General features: G+C 43.4%; 1 protein-coding gene across 4 annotated transcripts in view; it reads left to right on the top strand.

The window, feature by feature from the left end:
- The first annotated feature begins 7,374 nt into the window (after positions 1 to 7,374).
- Positions 7,375 to 22,697, top strand: part of PSPC1 (paraspeckle component 1) — a 101,413-nt gene continuing 86,090 nt past the window's right edge. For 2 of the 4 annotated variants that reach the window (XR_008319480.1, XR_008319481.1), the window contains exons 1-3: positions 7,382 to 7,946; positions 20,615 to 20,916; positions 22,577 to 22,672. Coding sequence is in view for 2 of the 4 variants with exons in the window: in XM_053309690.1 (XP_053165665.1) it covers positions 7,572 to 7,946; positions 20,615 to 20,916; positions 22,577 to 22,672 (773 nt within the window). In the remaining 2 variants the exon portion in view is untranslated. Of the gene's footprint in view, positions 7,947 to 20,614; positions 20,917 to 22,576; positions 22,673 to 22,697 lie in introns of all 4 variants that reach the window. The other 2 variants (XM_053309690.1, XM_053309689.1) reach the window with 2 other exon arrangements.

Raw genomic sequence — 22,697 nt, 5'->3', positions numbered from 1 at the left:
ATCAGCTGAGAGACGGGGAGAGAAGAGCTCTGCAGTTTGCAGGCTGCTCCGATCCTCGCGGATCCTAGGCCAGAGCTGGAGGCAAGTGGCTGAGGGTCCCTGGGGCTGGGCAGGTGGGCAATGGGGTGGGGGTGGCAGGGACTGGTATGGCGCCCCACCTCAATGGCGCCCGGGGCATCTGCCCCCCCAGTTACGCCTATGAAATTCAGCCCTGTCTCCTGCATATGCCCCATAAGTAATTACAGTGGCCAGAGGAGGGTGATGTAGTGGGAGGTTTGGAACCTAATTCAAATTGGGGTTGGTGTGGTCCAAACTGGGGGGAGGCTTGATTCGAGCCGAGTTGCAATCTGAAGCTTTCAAATAAATATTTGAAATATATATTTTTACAAATTATTATTGCAATACCACTCACTTTAGAATTTTCACTCACTTTGGAATTTTCTGATGTGTGTGTGTTGTGTCCTGCCTTGCTTCCCTTCAATTTGCAGAGAGCACAGTTTACTTAGCACTGGGTGAGGTCAGCACAACTATTTATTTAATTAGCATGCTTACCTGAGTCCCACTGAACTCATGAGACATTCTTCTCAGTAGACATACATGAGATTGGGCAATTGTATTATATGCCTTCTGTATTTCAAAAGGTGAGGGGAGTCTGTAAATTGATCCAATGTTAAATGCAAAAATTAAATTCAAAAGGGATCCCAAATGTAATGAAAACACACAGTTCATGTGTATTCTAGAATATTCTAAAATTAACAAGTTCCCTGATTAAGACTCTGCCTTTTAACTCTAAATCTCAACTAACTCATTCTCTCTTTCTCTGCACATTAGCTCAGTTCAGCTCCTCCCTTTACTGCTAAACTCTCCTTCAGAGGTACAGCAAAAGTCCTAGAGAACAGGTTGCACTTATCCTTTATCAGTCAGCTTTGACTACAACAGTGGCCTTTTGTGCCCAAACATCTCTGGGCAGGGGGCACTTGGCCAATCTCAGGAGGAGTTCTAGTCCTCTTGCCACCCACCTTCCACAATATGACCAACATTGATTATGTCACCAGCAGGGGCATAGCTTGAACAAGTAGGAGACAAATTTCCCTGCGTCCCTGATGAAGCGGGGCTCACCATCTGACTGACAGGTTGCCCTTTGCTCTCCTCTCACCCCTGCTAACTGAGCAAAGTAGTGATTTTCTTTATTTAGCAGGGGGAGAGCAATTGGCCCTATCCATCCCCAGCACAGCATCCCTCCGGTGGCTGTTGCTCTGTGTGTGTGTGTGTGTGTGTGTGTGTGTGTGTGTGTGTGTATGACAGTATACGCATTTCCACACTTCAAAGCTTTTTTCAGTGACCTTCCTTTTTCAATGACCTTTTTTCAATGACCTTCTTAACTTTAGTTAAGTTTAAAAGTTTAAAAACATTCAAAAGTTTAAAAACGTAAAAACTAAACCACAGATGTAGCAAAATAGCAAACGTTTCCATGTAAGACCATCTTCAGTGCTATACAAAGGTGGCTGAGTCTTGTTCTTAAATAGAACTCCACACCATGATTCCGCTAAAGAACTGAAGGCAATTAACCAATCCTGTGCAGCCAAGGTGAATATCTTTGTATTCACTACTCTGCCTTGATGTTGTTCTTTAACATGCACTGCCCATGGTTTTGTTCTATCTCTATGCTGTATGTCTGCCAGAAGTTCCTTATATCTTTTTATCAGGGGTCGACCAGTTTCACCAATATAAAACTGTATGCACTCTAAGCACACCATTTTACAGTATATATCACCCCTTTTGTCTGACACCTCCCCTCTTTATTCTCTCAAATTAGGCAGTCTTCAGCTTCACATTTATTATCATACAATCTTGATTTTACTAAGTGCTGCCTCAAGGTCATCGGAGCTGTACAAATAACGTTCATTTCCAAGCCATGTTTCTTTAGAATCTGCTGTGCCTCCCAAGTAAGCGTTTCCGTCACATATGGGATTTTTAGTACTGCATAACCTTCTCTAAATTTAGGATTCCTATATCCTAATTTGTGAGAATAAAGAGGGGAGGTACTTCGCTCATCCCTCCCAGGAACACCTCCCCCCCACCACGATGAGGCAGCATAGCAGGACTTGGGTGGGGGGAAGAGCACATCGTACAGTCCAATTATGGCACTGTACCTTTTCATATGCAGCATGCACAGCTTTCATTGTTTTTAAACACACCTTCATGAAGAGGCTCCTCTCTAACATGTAAGCTTTCTTTGTGTAGGATGATTTTGCTGTAGAGACATTTCCGGATGTGACATCAGCCCATGTATTCTAAGATGGCATGTATAGGACTGTATTATGTAACCTCCTGAATGTTTATTTTTATTGATGCATGTAGAGAGGCAATTAAGGGGGGGCACCAAGAAGAACCCCTTGGGAAAGGCTTTAATACAAAGATAGGCTAAAGTATTTGGGACTTTATCTACAGAAAAAGAACAACTAAAAGACAAGATAGAGGCTTCCAAAGTTATGCATGGTATGGAGGAAAATGGACAGAGCAGTCCATTGCTCACTTGCATAATACTAGAGTTACATAGGAAGCTGCCTTATACAGAGTCAGATCATTGGTCCATCTAGCTCAATATTGTCTACACAGACTGGCAGCAGCTTCTCCATGGCTGCAGGCAGGAGTCTCTCTTAACCCTATCTTGAAAATGCCAGGGAGGGAACTTGGAACCTTCTGCACGCAAGCATGCAGATGCTCTTCCCAGAGCAACCCCACCCCCTGAGGGGAATATCTTACAGTGCTCACACATATGGTCTCCCATTCAAATGCAAACCAGGGTGGATCCTGCTTAGCAAAGGGGACAATTCAAGCTTGCTAACACAAGGCCAAAGTCATCCAGTTAGATTGCTGGCAGTAGATTTGGTAAAGGAAAAATCAAGTGATTCTGCACACAATGCATAATTAATACACAATGAATAAATGGAATTTGCTGCCACATGATGTGGTAATGGCTATTTGCTTAGATTATTAATGGACGATAGGTCTACCAGGAAGATAGGCCACACCTGTGCGAATGGGTACAAAGAACCCAGGCCGCCACGATCAGGGGCCGTGCCTTGGGCCTCAGCCACGCCCCCTGTGTCTGACGTCAGACACGGGGCACGATTTCACTCGCAAATGGGGTGTGTGTCCTGTTTGTGAGCGAAACCATGCCTCCTGCGTCTGATGTCAGATGCAGGAGGTGTGGCTGGGGGGGGGGGGCGCTGGCGGTGGACTGAACTAGGGCCGCTACTGGCCTCCCTATGCCTTTGAGGTCTACCTTCATGAAGGCTAGGATATATGAATCCTCCTGGTTTAGAGGCAGTATCCCACTGAATAACAGTTGTTGGGGAGCAACTACATGGGAGAGCAGTTACATTCATGCCATGCTTGTGGGCTTCCCCGAGGCACCTGTCTGGCTACTGTGAGAAGCATGAGGTGGACCTTTGGTCTGATCCAGCAGGGCTCTTACATTCCAGAGCAACATTCATGTCTTGTGCGTCTCCAGTTATATTAATAGACACAGTGGATGTTTCAGAACATTTTTATTTAAAAAGGACATAATATTTTTGATCCACAGAAGTCCATTCCAAGCAGACCAGTTGAAGAGGTCTCACTGTCTCTGCTACCTTTTGCTACAAGGTCAAGGTTTCAGCACACACGTGACGTCAATGCATCATATGATATGCTGAAGCTTATTTTTATTAGAATAGTACATGTGATTAGCCTACTTATAATCTTAAATGCTCAAATACTTTGCATTTCTGTCTGCTTTGTCCTGGTATTTCCACATCCTCCAGGAACTAAAATGTTTATTGAAGGTGTTAGCCTGCATATTATCAGGAGTTTTGCCATTTGTTTCTCAAGGAGCACCATTGACTATTCAGTATCAGATATCTCAGTACCATATATCTCCCAGATAACATATGGTATAGAAGACAAAACTTTGAATCAGCTACACACACACACACACACACACACACACACACACACACACCCCTCTCTCAAAGTCTGGGTTTCTCAATTTTGGAAAAAAGGAAGAAAGTAGTATCTTGCAGGACAAATTACTGTACCTTCAACCAAAACAGACAGAGACACAAAAATACTCTACTTTCTATAGTGCAAGTCCACTAGGGGGCAATAATGATGTAGACCTTCAGAAATCTTTATCCTCTGGTCAGGATAACGACAATCACCAACACAATATCTTACTCTCTTTTTTTGTTGAAAATTTGGAAAATGTTTGGAATTTTAAAAAATATGCAATAAAATGTAGGTTGGTTATATTTAAAAAGAATCTGAACACAGTGAAGAAGGAAATTTCTGATACACAAAGGGAGAATGTTTTAATTAGAAAGACATTATTTAATAGATGTATAGTATATATACAGTATAGGACAGAGAAAGCCACACAGCAAGCAATCTTCCCACAGGGCATTCAACACCACTTTAAGAAAATAAAAACAGCCCTGCTAAATCAGGCCCAAGGCCCATCTAGTCCAGCATCCTGTTTCACTCAGTGGCCCACCAGATGCCGCTGGAAGCCTGCAGGCAGGAGTTGAGGGCATGCCCTCTCTCCGGCTGTTACTCCCCTGTAACTGGTATTCAGAGGCATCCTGCCTTTGAGGCTGGAGGTGGCCTATAGCCCTCCAACTAGTAGCCGATGATAGACCTATCCTCCATGAATTTATCCAAACCCCTCTTAAAGCCATCCAGGTTGTTGGCCGTCACCATATCTTGTGGCAGAGAATTCCACAAGTTGATTATGAGTTGTGTGAAAAAGTACTTATGTTTGTTGGTCCTAGATTTCCTGCCAATCAATTTTATGGGATGACCCCTGGTTCTAGTGTTATGTGAGAGGGAGAAGAATTTCTCTCTTGTTCACTTTTTCCACACCATGCATGAATTTATAGACCTCTATCATGTCTCTCCGCAGTCGTCTTTTTTCTAAAGTAAATAGCCCCAGGTGTTGTAACCTTGCCTCATAAGAAAGGTGCTCTAGGCCCCTAATCATCTTGGTTACCCTCTTCTGCACCTTTTCCAGTTCTACAATGTCCTTTTTTAGATGAGGTGACCAGAATTGTACACAGTACTCCAGGTGTGGCCACACCACAGTTTTGTATAAGGGCATTATAATATTAGCTGTTTTACTTTCAGTCCCCTTCCTAATGACCCCTAGCATGGAATTGGCCTTTTTCAGCTGCCACACATTGAGTTGACACTTTCAACGAGCTGTCCACCACGACCCCAAGATCCCTCTTCTGGTCAGCCACCGACAGCTCAGATCCTATCAGCGTATACTTGAAGTTTTTCGTCCCAATGTGCATCACTTTACACTTGCCAACACTGAACCGCATTTGCCATTTTGTCACCCACTCACCGAGTATGCAGAGATCCTTTTGGAGCTCCTCACAATTCGTTTTGGATTTCACTACCCGAAAGAGTTTGGTATCATCTGCAAATTTGGCCACCTCACTGCTTACCCCTGCTACTAGATCATTTATGAATAAATTTAAAAAGCACCGGTCCCAGTAAGATCCTTGGGGATCCCCACTTCTTACTTCCCCCTATTGTAAAAACTCACCATTTATACTTACCCTCTGTTTCCTGTCCTTCAACCAGTTAGCAATCCACACATGTACTTGTCCCCTTATCCCATGACGGCTAAGTTTCCTCAGAAGTCTTTGATGAGGAACTTTGTCAAAGGCTTTTTGAAAGTCCAGGTATACTATGTCCTTTCTATAGAGTTTATATCCAGGTATAACAGTGTCCCACTGGTTTTCACTGTTCCACCATGTTTCTGTTATACCCACTATGTCTATTTCTGCATTAGCAACCAAGCACTCCAGCTCACCAAGGTGCTCCAGGCCCCTAATCCACTTGGTTGTCCTTTTCTCCACCATTTACATCTCCACCCTTTTCTCCACCCTTTCCAGGTTTATAATGTCCTTCTTAAGATACAATGACCAGAAATGCACTCAGTACTCCAGATGTGGCTGCACCATAGATTTGTATAAGCGCATTATATTAGCCATTTATTTTCAGTTCCCTTCCTAGTGATTCCTAGCATGGAATTTGCCTTTTCCACAGCTGCCATGCAATGAATCGACACTTTCTATGAGCTGTCCACCTTGACCCCAAGATCTCTCTCCTGGTCAGTCACCGACAGCTCAGACCCCATCCTTGTGAAGCTGGGGTTTGTTGTCCCAATATGCATCACTCTACACTTGCTTATATTGAACCACATTTGCCATTTGTTCACCTAATCACCTAGTTTGGAGAGCCCCCACAATCTGCTTTGGATCTCACTGCCCTAAATAGTTTAGTGTCATCTGCAAATTTGGTCACTTGCCAGGTTATCTCAACTTCTGGATCATTTATGAACAAATTAAAGAGCAGTGGTTCCAGTACTGATCCCTGGGGGACCCCACTTCCTACCTACCTTCATTGTGAAAACTGTCAATTTAGTTCTACGTTCTGTTTCCTGTCCTTCAACCAGTTACCAACTCACACATGAACCTGTCCCCTTATCCCATGACTGCCAAGTTTACTCAAGCACCTTTGGGGAACTTTGTCAAAAGCTTTTTGGAAGTCCAAGTATACTATGTCAACCAGATCACATGCCTGTTGACACTCTAAAAGAACTCCAAAAGGTTAGTGAGGCAATGATAGGGAAGTAATTTTGCTATCCTATTCAAGACTCTGTGGCACAGGAATACTTTTTAAGGATCACCATACTATGATAATGAAGAATATGTAAATACACTATTCATATAAACAAATATACAATATTCATGAAAGAAGCTTTTTAACAGAAGTCCACAAGGCACCTTACATAGCAAAAGTGTAAGAACATTATAGTCCCGTCCCAAAGGGGCCCATTGTGTAAAAGCAAAAAGCAAAGCAAAAAGCACGAGCACGAGAACGATTGCAAACAGTGGGACACAGAACACTGAAGCTGACGTATGCACGTCAGAAAGTATGTTCTTTCTTACATTTCCCCCCTTTTAATTTGCGCAATAAAAATTTGCGCATGAAGAGAATTTTCTGATATGGTTGTGAAGAACATAAGCTCATTTGAGAACTGAGCCGCAACTCTCACTTCCACTTCCAGAGACACCCACCGCTCTAGATCCGTAAGCAATACTACGGGGTCTTCTTCTCCCCTTCAAGCGTCCATCCTCCAGGAGGGAGGGCTACAAGCAGCCACCCAGAAACACAGTGACAGCAGGTTGCCCCGTATGGACACGAAGACCCCGTAGGATTTCTCACGGATCGAGAGCGGTAGAGTGTCTCCGCCATGAATGCACGGCGGCCCAGTCTCCATTCAAATCGCTCGCGCATGCGCATTAAGGAAACAGCCGGAGCGGCGTAAGAGTCGTCAGTGGGCAGCGGTCTTGTTTCCGCCATTTTGATTTCTAGAGGGTGGCCGAGAAAGGTGACGGGCGGCTGAATCGAGTGGAGACTACGGTCCGTTTCCTATCCTCCACCAGTATTAGCCGAGATTTTTTTAAAAAAAAAACACAACACACACCAAGAACAACAACAACGAAACTTGGACCATGTCGGCCAACAGGAACCTGAAGCAAGTGAGGATCGAGAACAGCTCCCCAGCGGCCGCTCCCCCGATGAGCATGGTGGGCGGCGGCAGCATGAAAGGGCTGCGGGGTCTGGAGCCGCCGCCGGAGAACGAGGCAGCGGCCGTGGCCCTGGCGATGGGGAAGGAGGAAGAGGAGCCGAGCAGCGGCGGCTTCACGGTCGACATCAAGAGCTTCCTCAAGCCCGGGGAGAAAAGCTACACGCAGCGCTGCCGGCTCTTTGTGGGGAACCTGCCCACCGACATCACCGAGGAGGACTTCAAGCGCCTTTTTGAACGCTACGGGGAGCCCAGCGAGGTCTTCATCAACCGGGACCGCGGCTTCGGCTTTATCCGCCTGGTGAGCAGACGCCCCCCCCATCCCCTCCGGGGTGTGTGTGTAGAAAAGAAATAATAAATACGTCTGTGCGAGAGCGAGGAAACGACCTCTTTCCCCTCATCCTCGGTTGCTGAGGCGGGCATTTATTCGCCGATAATCGTCTGGGTGTCCTGATTTCTTCCCCCCCGCACCCCCATCCCCACCCTGACCCCGCGCAACGAAACTCTGAGAGGCCCTCCCGCGGAGGGAAGGAGTCTGCGGCAAACCCCAGGGAGGAGAGAGCGACCCTCCCTCCACGCGCCTGCCCCCCTCAAGGCGCGCGCACGTGGCCATCCTTTCAGAGCCCCCGCCCCGCCCGTCTTGTCTTCCAGCGATTGTTCTGACCCGGATGGCCGCTCGAGTCTCTTCTGAGGATGAGCCGCTCCTTCCTCTCGTGATTGTGTCGGGAAGGTGCCTGTCCATACAGCAGCTGGAGGCGTCCTCCCCCCCCCCGCCCCAGTAACAGAATTGAGGGGCTGCTCACATCTCTAGTAATAGTGGGGCACCGCTTAAGTCGGGAGAGATGCAGTTTTAAAAAAAAAAGAGTTCCGTATTTGCGGCGCTGTTCCAGAAGGCGGAGTGGCGAGTGGCCTCCCCATTGTGTGCAGTCGCTCGGCCACTTCCCTTAAAGCTCCGTTTGTTGGCCCCTTCGCAGTCGCTTGTCTCCATCGGGCTGCCCCTCCCGTTTGCCGCTGTCCTGGTTTTACTTGCGCCGGTTCTCTCGGTTGCCTGGCCAACTGGCTCCCCCATTCATTCTGAGGTCACCTGCAGCAGTGCAATCTGAGAGCGCGCATCTTTTTCCGAAAGGAAGAATAGAGGCGCCTGTTCTGGCGTGTGCCCTGTTTCTAGAAGCTTCGAAAGGGTTAGGGTTTTGTTAAAATCCCCCTTTTGTCAAAGTGATATTCCATCATAGAGTGTTCCCTTCTACAGTTCTTTTTGGGTTAGTTCAGTGGTAGAGGAACTGCTTTACCTACAGAAGGTCCCACTTTCAGTCACTGGCATCTCCAGGAAGGGCTTGGAAAGACTCCTTGCTGAAACCTTTGGGAGCCTCTGCCAGTCAGTGTAAAATGATGCTACTGAGCTAGATGGGTCAATAGTTTGACTTAGTAAAAGGCAGCTTCCTGTGTTTCTTGGTTGGTTAAACATACGGTGATCGAACTTACGTCCATCTGTGTTTAGGCTGTGAATGTGCGGCATTTTTTGGACAGTAATTGTGGGGTGTATTGACACTGCTAAAAAGAATGGCTTAGACTAGTGACTTCTTAGCTTGAATTAAACAGGTTGATTAAAAAAATCAGTGATATGCAAACAAAAAGTTTTTTTAAAAATTTAAATCAGGTTTTAAGACTTATTTTGAATTTTTTAAATTTTTCTTAAAACAATTTATAAAAAAGAACCTAGATAAAATATATCAACATGAATAGTAATCATAACTTTCTGATTATATTCTATAAACTTGCTTAATAGTAGTATATGGAGATGAGAGATAACTGACCTGTTCAGTCCTATTCTGCAGGTGGTTTACATGCGCACAGTCAAGCCCTTGCCCCTCTTTAAAAGTGCAACGACAAAGATAAACAAATAGGGGATTTGTGGGGAATGGTGTAGATCTGAACAAGGGGTAGTATGGATATAAATGCAAGGGATAAGGCTGAGGAATAGAAAGTGAAACAAAAAGTGAGCAGAACACATTTAGGCAGTCCTGACGAAACTTAAGAGAATAAATTTCAGGGCTAAGAGTGGCTAGTTCTAGAAATATGTTGGTGGAAGTCACGTAAGCATTTGGATTTGGAGGCCACTGAATCCAACTTTTAACAGCAGTATCTTCTGCAGGTGTAGAGAGAATTTCTTTTTCTTTTGGATTAATTCATTCTAAATTGAGATTGAGAAATAATTTGTGAACTGAAAAGGCAGGAAAGCTTGTCTGTCTTTTACAGACTATGAGCAAATGGGGCAAAGGTGAAGAAGGCGGTTATCTGTACAACCCAGTGTTTTAAGTTTTTAACTTTGACTTGGCCAAAATTGCCTATTTTTTATTTTTTGAAAAATTACATTTATAACTAAAATAGTTGACTTAAAATTAGAAGTGCTTGTGTTGTTATAATATTATTATTATTTAATTATTATTATTATTACATTTTATATTCCGCTCTTCCTCCAAGGAGCCCAGAGCGGTATACTACAGGTTTCTTCTCACAACAACCCTGTGAAGTAGGTTAGGCTGAGAGAGAAGTGACTGGCCCAGAGTCACCCAGCAAGTCTCATGGCTGAATGGGGATTTGAACTCGGATCTCCCCGGTCCTAGTCCAGCACTCTAACCATTACACCATTCTGGCTTTTTTGTTTTTGGAAAATTGTTTCTCAAGTGCCAAACTGAATATCTTTGAATTGCTCATTGTTCATTGGTTGTTTGAAAAAAAAAAAAAACACTAACCAGAAGCAACAAACAACTTAGTATAGTTTAAAAGTGTGTTTGGTGATGCGGTTGGCTGACATAGCGCGTCATAATAAAAATATCCTCCAAATATCCATGATTAATTGAAGTGCAGCTGGTTCATTTCTTAATGACTTTATAAGTATGTATCTGTTTTGATACTAAATGAAATGACTAAATCATCCAACTTTTGATGAAAATTAATCTGAAAAAAAATTCAGAATAAATATCTTTTTTTTAAGAGTTAGTGCGAAATAAAGTCATACTTTGACCTACAAATAACAGATTTTTCATACACAATCCTGCCATTGAAATCGACTGAATGCATTACTTTTTATAACAGAATATGCTTTGTGAAAATGCAAACAATTTTTTAGTAGCATTGCGAAAACTTAAAATCATATTTCTGAATACCATACTTCCCAGTTACCTACAGGTAGCAAATTTTGCATGAACAGTCCTGCCACTTAAGTTAGTTGAATGTACTACAGGCAAACTCTGGCGTTCGTGGACCTGACATCCTCAGTTCTTTGTATCCACGGACCTGACATCGCATACGCATGGGAGGGCAACAAAGGGTTAATTTTGTGTATCTGTGGATTCGGGATGGCCGGAAATGAACTCCAAGGTCATTTCTGTTCGCCATTTTTGGGGTCATTTGTTTAAACCCCTTATGATTTTTCACATGAAAATGCTGCATTTGGGACTTTTGGGGGGCATTTGCTGGACACCTGGAGACCCGCAGAGCACGACAGGGCCCTTTCCCCCCAGGAACCTAACAACCCCCCACAGCAGTGTTTCCTCTAACATGAATTCCCATATGTTGAATACAACTCCCAGAATCCCCAAGCAAAAGCCATTGCAGCTGGGGATTCTGGGACAGGAGTTGTAGTAAACAACATCTGGGAATCCCTATTAGAGGAAACACGGCCCCCAAGTCCATCGATTCAATAACTCATTATTGCTGGTTGTAGTGGAGAAAAGAACCCCCGCAGCTAATGGGGTTCACCTGTACTTTTTACACTTAAATATGTAAAATATTTCAAATTTAAATTTACACTTTAAATATTTTTTGTATTTTTTATAGAAGAAATTCTGAATATAAAATTTAAACTGTTATTGTTCTTAACAGATTTTTAACACTCAGTACGGTAATCCTATCTAATAAAAGGCTTGGTGTCCGTCCGTGGACGGACACCAAGCGTGTGTCCGTGCCTCGCTCGGACCTTCTGGGCATGCGCAGAGCCAGAGGGAGACAAGAACACCCAGCACCCGGCAGCCATGAGAAGCCGGAGAAGCGGAGGAGGGGGAAACTGAGCGAGGCGGTGGCAGAGCCGCCGCCTCTGCCATGAGCAGCAACGAAGGGGAGAAACTCAGCCCCAGCAGAACCAAAAAAACCGGGGCCAATGGCGGCGGAGAAAACAACAACAAAAGTAAAAAGGAAAAAAAAAAGGAGCGGGGAATGCTTTGAAAACAGGAGGACCAAAACACTAAACGGAAGACAGGAACGCTGGCCGAGTTGGCAGCGAAGCCAAAAACACTCACCCGCCCTCCCAGCTGTCCAGGATCACCTTCCCGACCCCCCACCATTAAACATTTGCACGTCGCCCCTGCGTGTCGGACTCCCGCCCAACCAACTGCCCAAACCCACCTTACTCACACCAGCCCATGGTAGTCACAAGAAAAAAAACCATTAAAGAAGAGAGGAGCACACAAAAAGAGCTCCTCCCTGTGCTAAACCACTGCCCAAACTGCCGCTATGAACGAAACGGACGCCTAATGCGTACTTAACGTTCATTGAAACAGTATGGGCAGCAGCATAGCTCAGGGAGGAGCTCTTTTTGAGTGCTCCACACATCCACTTGCTTTTCCTCCGTCAGCAGATTCAGCACACTTCCCAGCCATGGGGAGATTAGAGATGCCGACGGGTCACACACCAAAAAAATTACACTAAGCACTACACTAAATCCCAAAACACAAAAAGTAACACGAAGCACCACACACACCCAGAAGACAAAACTACACACACAAAAAACACAGACTAGAGCAGCGGCCAGTGGCGTGCCCCACATTCCGCCCCCCCCAAAACCAAGAGAGTCCCCCACCCACAGCCAGGGGTGGGGGGGGGACCGTTATTTGCGCTCGCACCCACAGACTGACAGCCTAATGGTCGTCAGCAGTGGACTCCTGCAGTGCCATTAGCACTAAAGCAGCTGAGCAAGATAACCGATAAAAAAAGGAAAGACAGATACTCTAATAGCCCTACTCTACAGAACAGCATAGAGCAGGCAAGGCAGAGAAAAAGGCAGTCTTAACACGCTCAGGTGAGCCAAAAGAGAGCATAGACAGACCTCCCCTACATCCCAACTGACTCTGCCAACCAACCCCCCCCCCAAAAAACCTGTCAAAATAATCAAAATAATAATAAACAAAAACAGCCCATCACCAAGCAGAAATAAATTGATGCTGCTGTGCTGAGTACACCAAACCAATAATAAAAATAAAACTCTGAAGGGAAGACTGCCCTACAGTAAATTACTACAGAAACCAGAAGCCAGAAAAGAATCTTTAAAAAGGGGGGGGGGGGCAAGGGAGAGAAAAGAGCCAAGGGAGAGGAAAGCAAACAGGGGCAAAAAGTAAAATAAACAAGGACAAGAGAGCGGAAAGGGGGGGGGGGGGGGAGAATGCAGAAAAGACAGACCAAGAGACAATGAGCAAAAACCAGAAAAAGAAACCCAAAAACGAAAAGAAAAAAAAACCCCAAGGAAGAGAAGGCTAGCGCCCGTTAATATAACGGGCTTAAAAATACTAGTCACATCAATAATTCCAAAACAATGATATGCCTAAGAAAAGCACATCTTTCTAGGATCCAGATTTATTATGGGGAGGAGAGCTGGTCTTGTGGTAGCAAGCATGCATTGTCTCCTTTGCTAAGCAGGGTCCAACATGGTTTGCATTTGAATGAGAGACTACATGTGTACACTATAAGAGATGGGGCCGTTCTTGGAAGAGCATCTGCATGCTTGCATGCAGAAAGTTCCAAGTTTCCTCCTTGGCATCTCCAGATAGGGCTGGGAGAGAGTCCTCCATGCAACCTTGGAGAAGCTGGTGCTGCCCAATGGACCAGTGATCTGACTCAGTATATGGCAGCTTCCTATGATTCAAATTTACCAAATATGGTTATTATTCCATAAAATGAATAACGTTTGAAGTTTAAATCCTACACGTTTCAACCATTCTTTTACTTCCCTTATTCAAGCACATAATTTTTTTTTAAAAAATCTATTTCTTGAACTTTCCTGTAAGTGTAGTCTACTCAAAATGACTTTGCCCAGTCAACAACAGGCCTCAACTACTAGTTGCTTTATAATGTATAGTATATATCTTCTAAAAATGAAACCTACATCTATCTCTGAGTAGTGATGAATAGATATTAAGGTTATATCAGATAACAATAATGCACTTTTACTAGAAAATGATGGCGACTAAGAATCTTCCCGACTAATGACTTAAATTGTGATTTAAATAATTAAAACCAAGTCTTCTGGAGAAGTGATTTAAATCACAGTTTAAAATGAGTTGAGTTAAATCAAATCAACCCTGGCTTAAATTCTGTTCACATGTATACATTTATTTATTTTTACATTTTACATCCCGCTCTTCCTCCAAGGAGCCCAGAGCGGTATACTATACTTAGGTTTCTCCTCACAACAACCCTGTGAAGTAGGTTATGCTGAGAGAGAAGTGACTGGCCCAGAGTCACCCAGCTAGTATCATGGCTGAATGGGGATTTGAACTCGGATCTCCCCGGTCCTAGTCCAGCACTCTAACCATTACACCATTCTGGCTTTTTTGTTTTTGGAAAATGGTTTCTCAAGTGCCAAACTGAATCTCTTTGAATTGCTTTTATATTTTTGCCCTTCTACTCTTCATAGATATTATGCAGAGCAGTGGGCACTTGAAGGCATAGTAAAGGTTGGGAGTTTCCAATTCTGATGCCCAAGTTTTGATCTTGGTACTAACAAAATTAAGTGTGTGTATTCCAAAATGCTGGATATAGTTTCTTCATCTCTTGCAGTTTGCATTTGTTTAAATTGAACAACTTGATTATGATGTAATTCTACTTTTCCTCCCTCATTATACTTGGGAGTAATCGGGCATTGAATTTGGTGGGAACTACTTTCAAATAAAGTTGTATAGGGTTGGACTGTTAGTTTTCAGCAAAGACAAATGACTGTCATCTTTTGGATGACTATGCAACTGTGATATGGCTACTGCAAATTAGAGATGTGCACGAACCTGTTCTAAAGCCCTTTTACAGGCCTCCGAACAACCGGTGGTTCGGCCAGTTCATCTTTAAGGGTGGGGGTAGGGTGCTCTTATCCCTCCCACCACGTTTTCACTGCTGTTGCTGTGCTTTAAAAGGGTCCGGTGGGGCGGCAGCGTATCTCCCTGCTCGCACATCGGGTACTTCCGGTCCGACGAGGCAATGGGGCAACAGGGAGGTATGCTGCCACCCCACCAGACCCTTTTAAAGTGCAGCGCTGGTGGGGGAAACATGGCCAGAGGGGTAAGAGCACCCCCCCGCCCTTAAAGATATCCCCTCCCTGTTTTTGAGCTGCCCGGTTAGGGTTCTGTCCTACTTGAAGAGGCATGTTAACAAAAATATAAAGTGAAAGCAGTCTTAGTCCGATCTCACTTGGAATACTATGACCAGTTCTGGAAATCTTTTTTTGAAAACATTTGATAAACTGGAACAGATTCAGAAGAGGGTGGCAACAGATGTTGAAAGGTTGGGAAAACGAGAAGGCAAAGGAGTTAAATAAGAGTTGTCTTCAAATAGCTGAAGGGCTGCTGCATAGAAGGGGGAATGGCTTTGTTCTCTTTTGCTTCTGAGGGCATGACTTAAACCAATGGATTGAAATTACAAGGAAGCAGATTTAGACTAAACATTAGGAGGAATTTCTTTGACTCTGAAGAGTTAGGCGTTGATTTAAAAGGGAAGAGGAAGACAAAGGACAATGTTTATTACGTTAGCATACCTGCAACAAGTATCTAAGGTGGTTTACATAACATTAAACAAGTTCTAGTAAGAACAAATCAGCCTACTTTCCTTTCACTGTCTCTACAACTGGACTAAATTTGATTCAAATCGAGATCCACAAGTTAGAGCTCTTGTGCCTCAAATGTTCATGTGTTCACCATCTTGAATCAGGGTGGATGATGACATCATGAACTACACCATTGAGGTGTCCCTGTGTTTTACTCACTACAACTGTACCAAATTTCGTTCAAATTGGTTGGTGTACTTGTGCCTCAAAAGTTCACATGTCCACCATCTTTTATTGGGGTGAATGACATCATCACAAGCTACAACATTGGGGCATCCCTATGTGGCCCTACAGCTGTAGCAAATTTGGTTCAAATTGGTTAGGCAGTTCACAAGTTAGCCCACTTGTGCCTCAAAAGTTTACACATCCGCCATCTTGGTTTGGGGTGGATGACATCATCACAAATTATGCCATTGAGGTGTCCCTATGTGTCCCTACAACTGTACCCAATTTGGTTCATATTAGTCCAGGGGTTGCGAAGTTGATGGGGTGGGGGGCCCACAGACACACACACACAGACAGAATGCCCGGTGATCTCAGAAGCCTACTGAAAAGTAGGCTAAAAACAGTTTAAAATTAATTTTAACTGAACACCTGATAAAATAGGTGCATCTTGATGTTCTTTTAAAAAGCAATCCCTCATCTTGCTTTGGAGTTGATGACATCACAAACGCCGTTGATGTGTCCCTACTACTATACCCGATTTGGTTAATATTTGTCCAGGCGTTGTGAAGTTGTGAGGGGGACACACACACAGATATAGGAACATCGGAAACTGCCATATACTGAGTCAGACCATTGGTCTATCTAGCTCAGTATTGTCTTCACAGACTGGCAGCAGCTTCTCCCAAGGTTGCAGGCAGGAGCCTTGCCATGTACCAGAAAGTGGTTTACATCTGGACTTACCTGATACCCCTGGTGCATAACCTGGCAGTAGTCTACCCTCCTCTGCTCGATCTCCTTCGGAGAGTTGAAAGCCAGATCTTCCGTCTAGTATGGCACACAGCGTCCTTCCCTTTGGCCCGTGTGGTAGCATTTAAGGAGGTTGAGCGGGGAGGCCTAGCCCTACCTGCCCTGCAACCCTATTTTGTAACTGAATTCATGTCTTAAAATTTTGGAAATTGGATTTTTGTAAATGTCCATAATATGTCCAACCTCCTGCAAAAAACCTGGGTCTCGCTTTTCGCTCTGCGTTGGCAAAGGTCAGCATGGGGCATAGCATGGTGGGGGAAAGGATCTTTCAACGGTAATATCACACAAGTATTAAAAAGAGAACACCCGGACTACTTGAGAGATTTGTTATTCACACTTAAAAAATGGAAGGTTGAACTGGATCTATTTAAAGGATCCTCCTCAGTTAAGCAGCTAAGGAAAACAATTTATGGAGAGATCCTAGAAGTGGGTGTTTTAAAACCTGATTTAGAACGTAAACGCTACAAACACTGCACTTCACAGTACTTGTTGCAACTTAATCACCCTATCGCTCTCTTTAAGGAGAAAAAGGTCCCTTTCCATTTATGGGAAACGAGGTGGCATTTATACCACCAAGTACTACCGCTTAATGAGGCTAAGCCATGGCTCCCAGAGGACGAGCAAGAGTGTCCTAAAATCACCTGCAAACAGAAGGCTAGTGAGCTAGGCAAAACATTTAGGGAAACCCATTCACATTTCTTAAAAGAGTGTGTGGTAGCCAAAAGAGTGTGGCAGGGAGTAAGCAAGTTGTTAAAGTGGCCTGATTTGGAAAAACAGACTTGGGAAGAACTAACCTCGGGTTTGAGCGATAGAACGTCTTTTTGAGGTCCCAGAAAGAAACCTTCAAGGAAACTGGACGGAACAGGTGCCCTCATACTAGGAAACTGGAACGTTCCCCTTCTCGTAATCAGGTTAGTAAACCTGTATGTCATTTATGCAGTGCTCCTGCATAGGAATAGGGAGGGAAGATGCGACCAAGAGGTTCATGTGGATGAGACAGTAAATCTCTTCTGGAAAAGTTTGTATGGTTATGTGCAAAAAGACAAGTGTATCTCTTCTAAACAGCAATGAGACAAATTATGGAAATGGACATTGGACGTAACCCCTCCGATTACCTGATGTGCCTTGTAATCCCCCATCCCCGAGTTACAGTACTGCCTGCATATACTTTATAACCCTGTGGTTTTCCAAATCCTTGTGTGTAAATATTTGTAGATATGATGTACAAACAACCACTTTGTATATAATTGTGCTTTGGAAACGTACTGTATACTTTGGTAGTTTGTTGGTTCAATAAAAAAAATCTTGTCCTATCTTGGAGAAGCCAGGGAGGGAACTTGAAGCCTTCTGCTCTTCCCAGAGCGGCTTCATCCCCTGAGGGGAATATCTTGCAGTGCTCACACATCAAGTCTCCCATTCATATGCAGCCAGGTTAGACCCTGCATAGTTATGGGGATAAGTCATGCTTTCTACCACAAGACCAGCTCTCCTCTCCATAGACCAGCTCTCCTCTACACAGAGCTGGGTAATCTCATAAGCCTACTGGAAAGTAGGCTAAAAAGCAGTCAAAACAAAAATAATACAAACATCTTAAAAACTACATAAGAAAACTATTTATTTGCAGTTGTAGAGGATTGTGTGAAACACATTGGAGCAGAAGCAAGAAAGAAATATGAATAAGTGAAAAAAGAATTGGAGAAAATATGACCACCTGGTACTGAGTCTACAGCTACTAAATAAGCTAATGATAGTTAATCTGGTTTTATAATACAGAAAGAAAGAAACATGAGCAATTTATTTTTTAACATCCATTGCTTCAAAGCATCTTTGAAAGATTAAACCCATTTATAGCACATAAAATCTGTCGCATTCATATAAACAGATCTTTTTCTAGCTATCCCTGGCCTAGTTGATATTTGATTGCCTGTTTACTATTGGAGTTATCATGGAAAGTGGTGCTGCTATAAGGTTCATGCTTGCTGTTAGAGATCTGGTTGTATTTATTGCTAGAAGGAAGAAATTAATTTAATTTTAATTTACGTCTCTGGGTGGCCAAGAACAATTAAAATGCATATAAACGTTAAAACAATTCAACATAAAACACATAAAGTTAAAATACAATAATTTAAAAACCATAAAATTGAACCGTATTTTTAATTTAAAACATGAGAAAGCTTGGGTAAAAAAAGCATTTTCAAATGTTTTTTTAAAATAGCCAGAGATGGGGAGGATCGTAACTCAGCAGGGAGCGCATTCCACAGTCTTGGGGCAGCAGCTGAGAAGGCCCGTCTCTGTGTGACCACCAGACGAGTTGGCGGTAGCTGGAGACAGACCTCCTCAGACGACCTCAATGGGCGGTGGGGTTCGTAGCGAAGAAGATGCTCTCTTAAATACCCAGGATCTAAGTCGTTTAGGGCTTTATAAGTTATAACTAGCATTTTGTATTTTGCCCGGAAACCTATTGGCAGCCAGTGTAATTCCATCAGCAAAGGAGTAATGTGGTCTCTCCGAGATGACCCGGAGACCAACCTGGCTGCCACATTCTGAACCAGCTGAAGTTTTCAGACTATGTACAAAGGCAGCCCCACATAGAGCGCATTACAAAAGTCAAGTCTGGAGGTCACCAACAGATGTACCACTGTTTTGAGGTCATTGATCTCGAGAAACGGGCGCAGCTGGTGTATCAGCCGGAGCTGATAGAAAGCACCCCTGGCCACTGCCTCAACCTGAGAAACCAGAGAGGTGTGGATCCAGGAGTACTCCCAGACTCGTGGACCTGTTCCTTCTGGGGAAGTGTGGCCCCATCCAGAACAGGTAGATAAAAATCGTCTCTGGAGTTCTGACCCTGCACAATAAGTACTTCCGTCTTATATGGATTCAGCTTCAGTTTATTCTCCCTCATCCAGTCCATTACTGCTTCCAGGTAGCCATCTCCTGAAGAAGTTGACATGGAGAAGTAGTTCTGGGTGTCATCAGCGTACTGATAACACCCAGCTCCAAATCCCCTGATGATCTCTCCCAGCGATTTCATGTAGATGTTAAAAAGCATTGGAGAGAGTATGGAGCCTTGAGGCACACCATACTTAAGCTCAGATTTCGAAGAGCAACAGTCTCCAGTCGACACCATCTGGAACCTGTCTGAGAGGTAGGAGTGGAACCACTGTGAAACAGTGCCTCCCAACCCCAAGCCCTTCAGATGTTCCAGAAGGATACTATGGTCGATAGTATCGAAAGCTGCCGAGAGATCCAAAAGGGTTAGGGTTTCATTGGGATTGGGATTGCTATCATATGAGCAAAGGATTATTTATGAATTCTTTTGGGGACATTCAGCTATTGATTAAGTCCCTTTTGTTGCAGAATATTAAAAAAAAAATGGGGCAGGGAGAAATGGAAGGGGAAGGTAATGGAAAGCTTGTGAGAAGACAGTCTTCAAAAACATGCTTAAAGCATAGGGGTGTGTGTGTGAATTACTTCAAGGTCTTTGTATATAGGATTGAAGCACAATTGAAAATTGGTAATAATATTAGCTGGGAACAACAGTCCGAAAGGGTTTTTATGATGGTAATATGCAACAAGACTTTTGAAAAAGATGAAACTTGGTTCACACTATTCAAAATTTCAGTTTACTAAATCTGCTCTCAGCATTGCAAAGTAACCATATCTCCAGCAAAGATGAATCACTTCATTGTTTTAATTTCCTACTTATGAACCTTTCTGAGACCTCGGTTTATAGAAGTGCTTCTTCAAGAAAGAAAATTATTTTAATTAAAAAATAAAACAAATTATTGTTTCCTTTGTCATTTGTTGCTTCTTGGGGGCGGGGGAAGAAACAGAATTAAACTGTATGAAGAATTTGCTGAACTGAAACAAGACTTCAGAACATGTTTTGTGTGTTCATGTGCTACTGAAGTGAAGTACACGTTTAAGTTACTATAGGGTTTAACAAATTATTTTCTTATCGCCTTTGGCTTATTTTCTGTGAGGAGGGAATTATGAATGATACAGGGAAGGCATTCATGGACTAATTTTCTAGTTTTGTTTGGTAGAGAGGATATTTGAGAGTTAAGTACATGTAATATTAAACAAATTGCTGGCATAGTTGTAGTTTAAGTGTATTTATCTCTTCTGAAAAGGAATCTAGGACTCTGGCTGAAATTGCAAAGGCGGAACTTGATGGAACTATTTTGAAGAGCAGACCACTTCGAATTCGATTTGCTACCCATGGAGCTGCTTTAACAGTAAAGAATCTATCACCTGTTGTTTCCAATGAGCTTCTGGAACAAGCATTCTCTCAGTTTGGCCCTGTGGAAAGAGCTGTTGTTGTTGTAGATGATCGCGGCAGAGCAACAGGGAAAGGCTTTGTAGAATTTGCTGCAAAACCTCCAGCGCGTAAAGCTCTAGAAAGATGCAGTGACGGAGCATTTTTGCTGACAACGTAAGTTCATTTTGGTGGTTGACTTTATGATGGGGTGTGTGTACATATATGCACACATGTGCACACGTACACACACTATTTATATTGTTTTTTTAGATATGGGATAAACTGCTATAGAAAAGTGATGAGTTGGAACTACTCTTGGCAGGGGTCATCCCATGAAACTGATTGCCAGGTAATTTAGTGTTGACAGAATGCAGAGGTTTTCACACAGTGCTCAGTTAATCTATGGAATTCTTTGGCACAGGATTTAGTAATGTTCGCCACTATCTTGGATGGCTTTAAATGGTGCTTATACAAATTTGTGGAGGTAGGTCTATTAATGGCTACTAATCTGGATGGCGTAGGCTGTCTTCAGGCTCAGGGGTAGATTCCTCTGAATATTACTTGCAGGGGAGCAACAACAGGAGTGGGGGCATGCCTTCATCTCCTGCTTGTGGACTTCCCAGAGGATCCTAGTGGGCTACTGTGGGAAAGGCTAGGGATTGTCAGTGTTGGGTCCCCAGATGTTATTGGACTTCAATTCCCATAATCCCTAACCAAAGGCCACTGGGGCTGGGGATTATGGGAGTTGAAGTCCAGTAACATCTGGGGACCCAGTTTTGAGAATCCCTGGGCAAAACTAGATAGACCTTAGGCCTGATCCAGCAGGGTTGTTCTTATGCTCTTATGGCATAGTGCCTTACAATTTCCATGGATAAAATCATTCAGATATCACCTTTATTTGGACTGACTAGTAAATAACATTTTGTTAAAGTTGCACAAAACTCTCCTTTGGAAATCTGAATTGGTCCTAATTCCTAGTTCAAGTACCTTCTGTTCTTCCACTTGAATAAGCTGCTATTGAAAAGGGCTGGTTCAGACAATTTTATCTGCTGATTTGACCTCACATGATAAGGAAGTGTATGCTCTGTGCACCTTCTCTCCATGCTGTCACCTTGGTGACTTTGCTTATTTGCCCTTGGGAGGGATGGTGTGTCTGACCAGCTCTCTCTGCATGTGCTGTGAACATTATTTTAGGACCTGGTATTTGTAGCACATATAAAGTATCTGTTGGATGAATCCCCTCCATGCAATTGGGGATAGGCGCCAGGAGTGGGGAATGTCATGCATGCTGATAGTGTACAAACATCTTTATTGTGTGTTGGCAGGTTGACATATGAAGGGTCATCCAAATAGGTTCCATGACATTTGTGAAAGAAACCGCCTTGCGATTGTTTTTAATGAAAGGTGGTATATAAATGCAACAATAAAAGTAAATAAATATATATATATACAGTACTGAGTGTTTGAGTTGCAGAAGTATTTTGAAAGGTGTTCAATGAAATATATGAATGTGCAGAACGTTCTGCGGTTGGAACTTTCAACCTTGAAACAGGCAGTTTCAAGTCTTGTGAGCTCAAAACAGAACATCTTTTAAAAAGGGGGCCTTTTTCAAACTCTGAATAGAACGACCCATTCTGAGACAGAATGTTCTGACCCATTCCAAATCCAAAATGGCGCTTGGGTTGGAATGTTAAGATGGGACGTTCCACACATTTTGCATTCTGTTCCAAGCTTGGAATGGAAGCAAAATGTGATTTATGCATACCCCTAGTGTGCTTCATTTTTAAAAATGTCTGTTTAAAAAAAAAGTTTTGTGGTGGTGTTTTTTTTAAAGAACTCCCCGGCCTGTGGTTGTAGAACCTATGGAACAATTTGATGATGAAGATGGGCTGCCTGAGAAATTAATGCAAAAGACACAGCAGTATCATAAGTAAGTTTTTATTTGTACATTGAAA

The sequence above is a fragment of the Hemicordylus capensis genome, chromosome 3, assembly GCF_027244095.1.
Source record: "Hemicordylus capensis ecotype Gifberg chromosome 3, rHemCap1.1.pri, whole genome shotgun sequence".
NCBI lineage: Eukaryota > Metazoa > Chordata > Lepidosauria > Squamata > Cordylidae > Hemicordylus > Hemicordylus capensis.
This window is presented reverse-complemented; position numbering and strand designations above follow the sequence as displayed.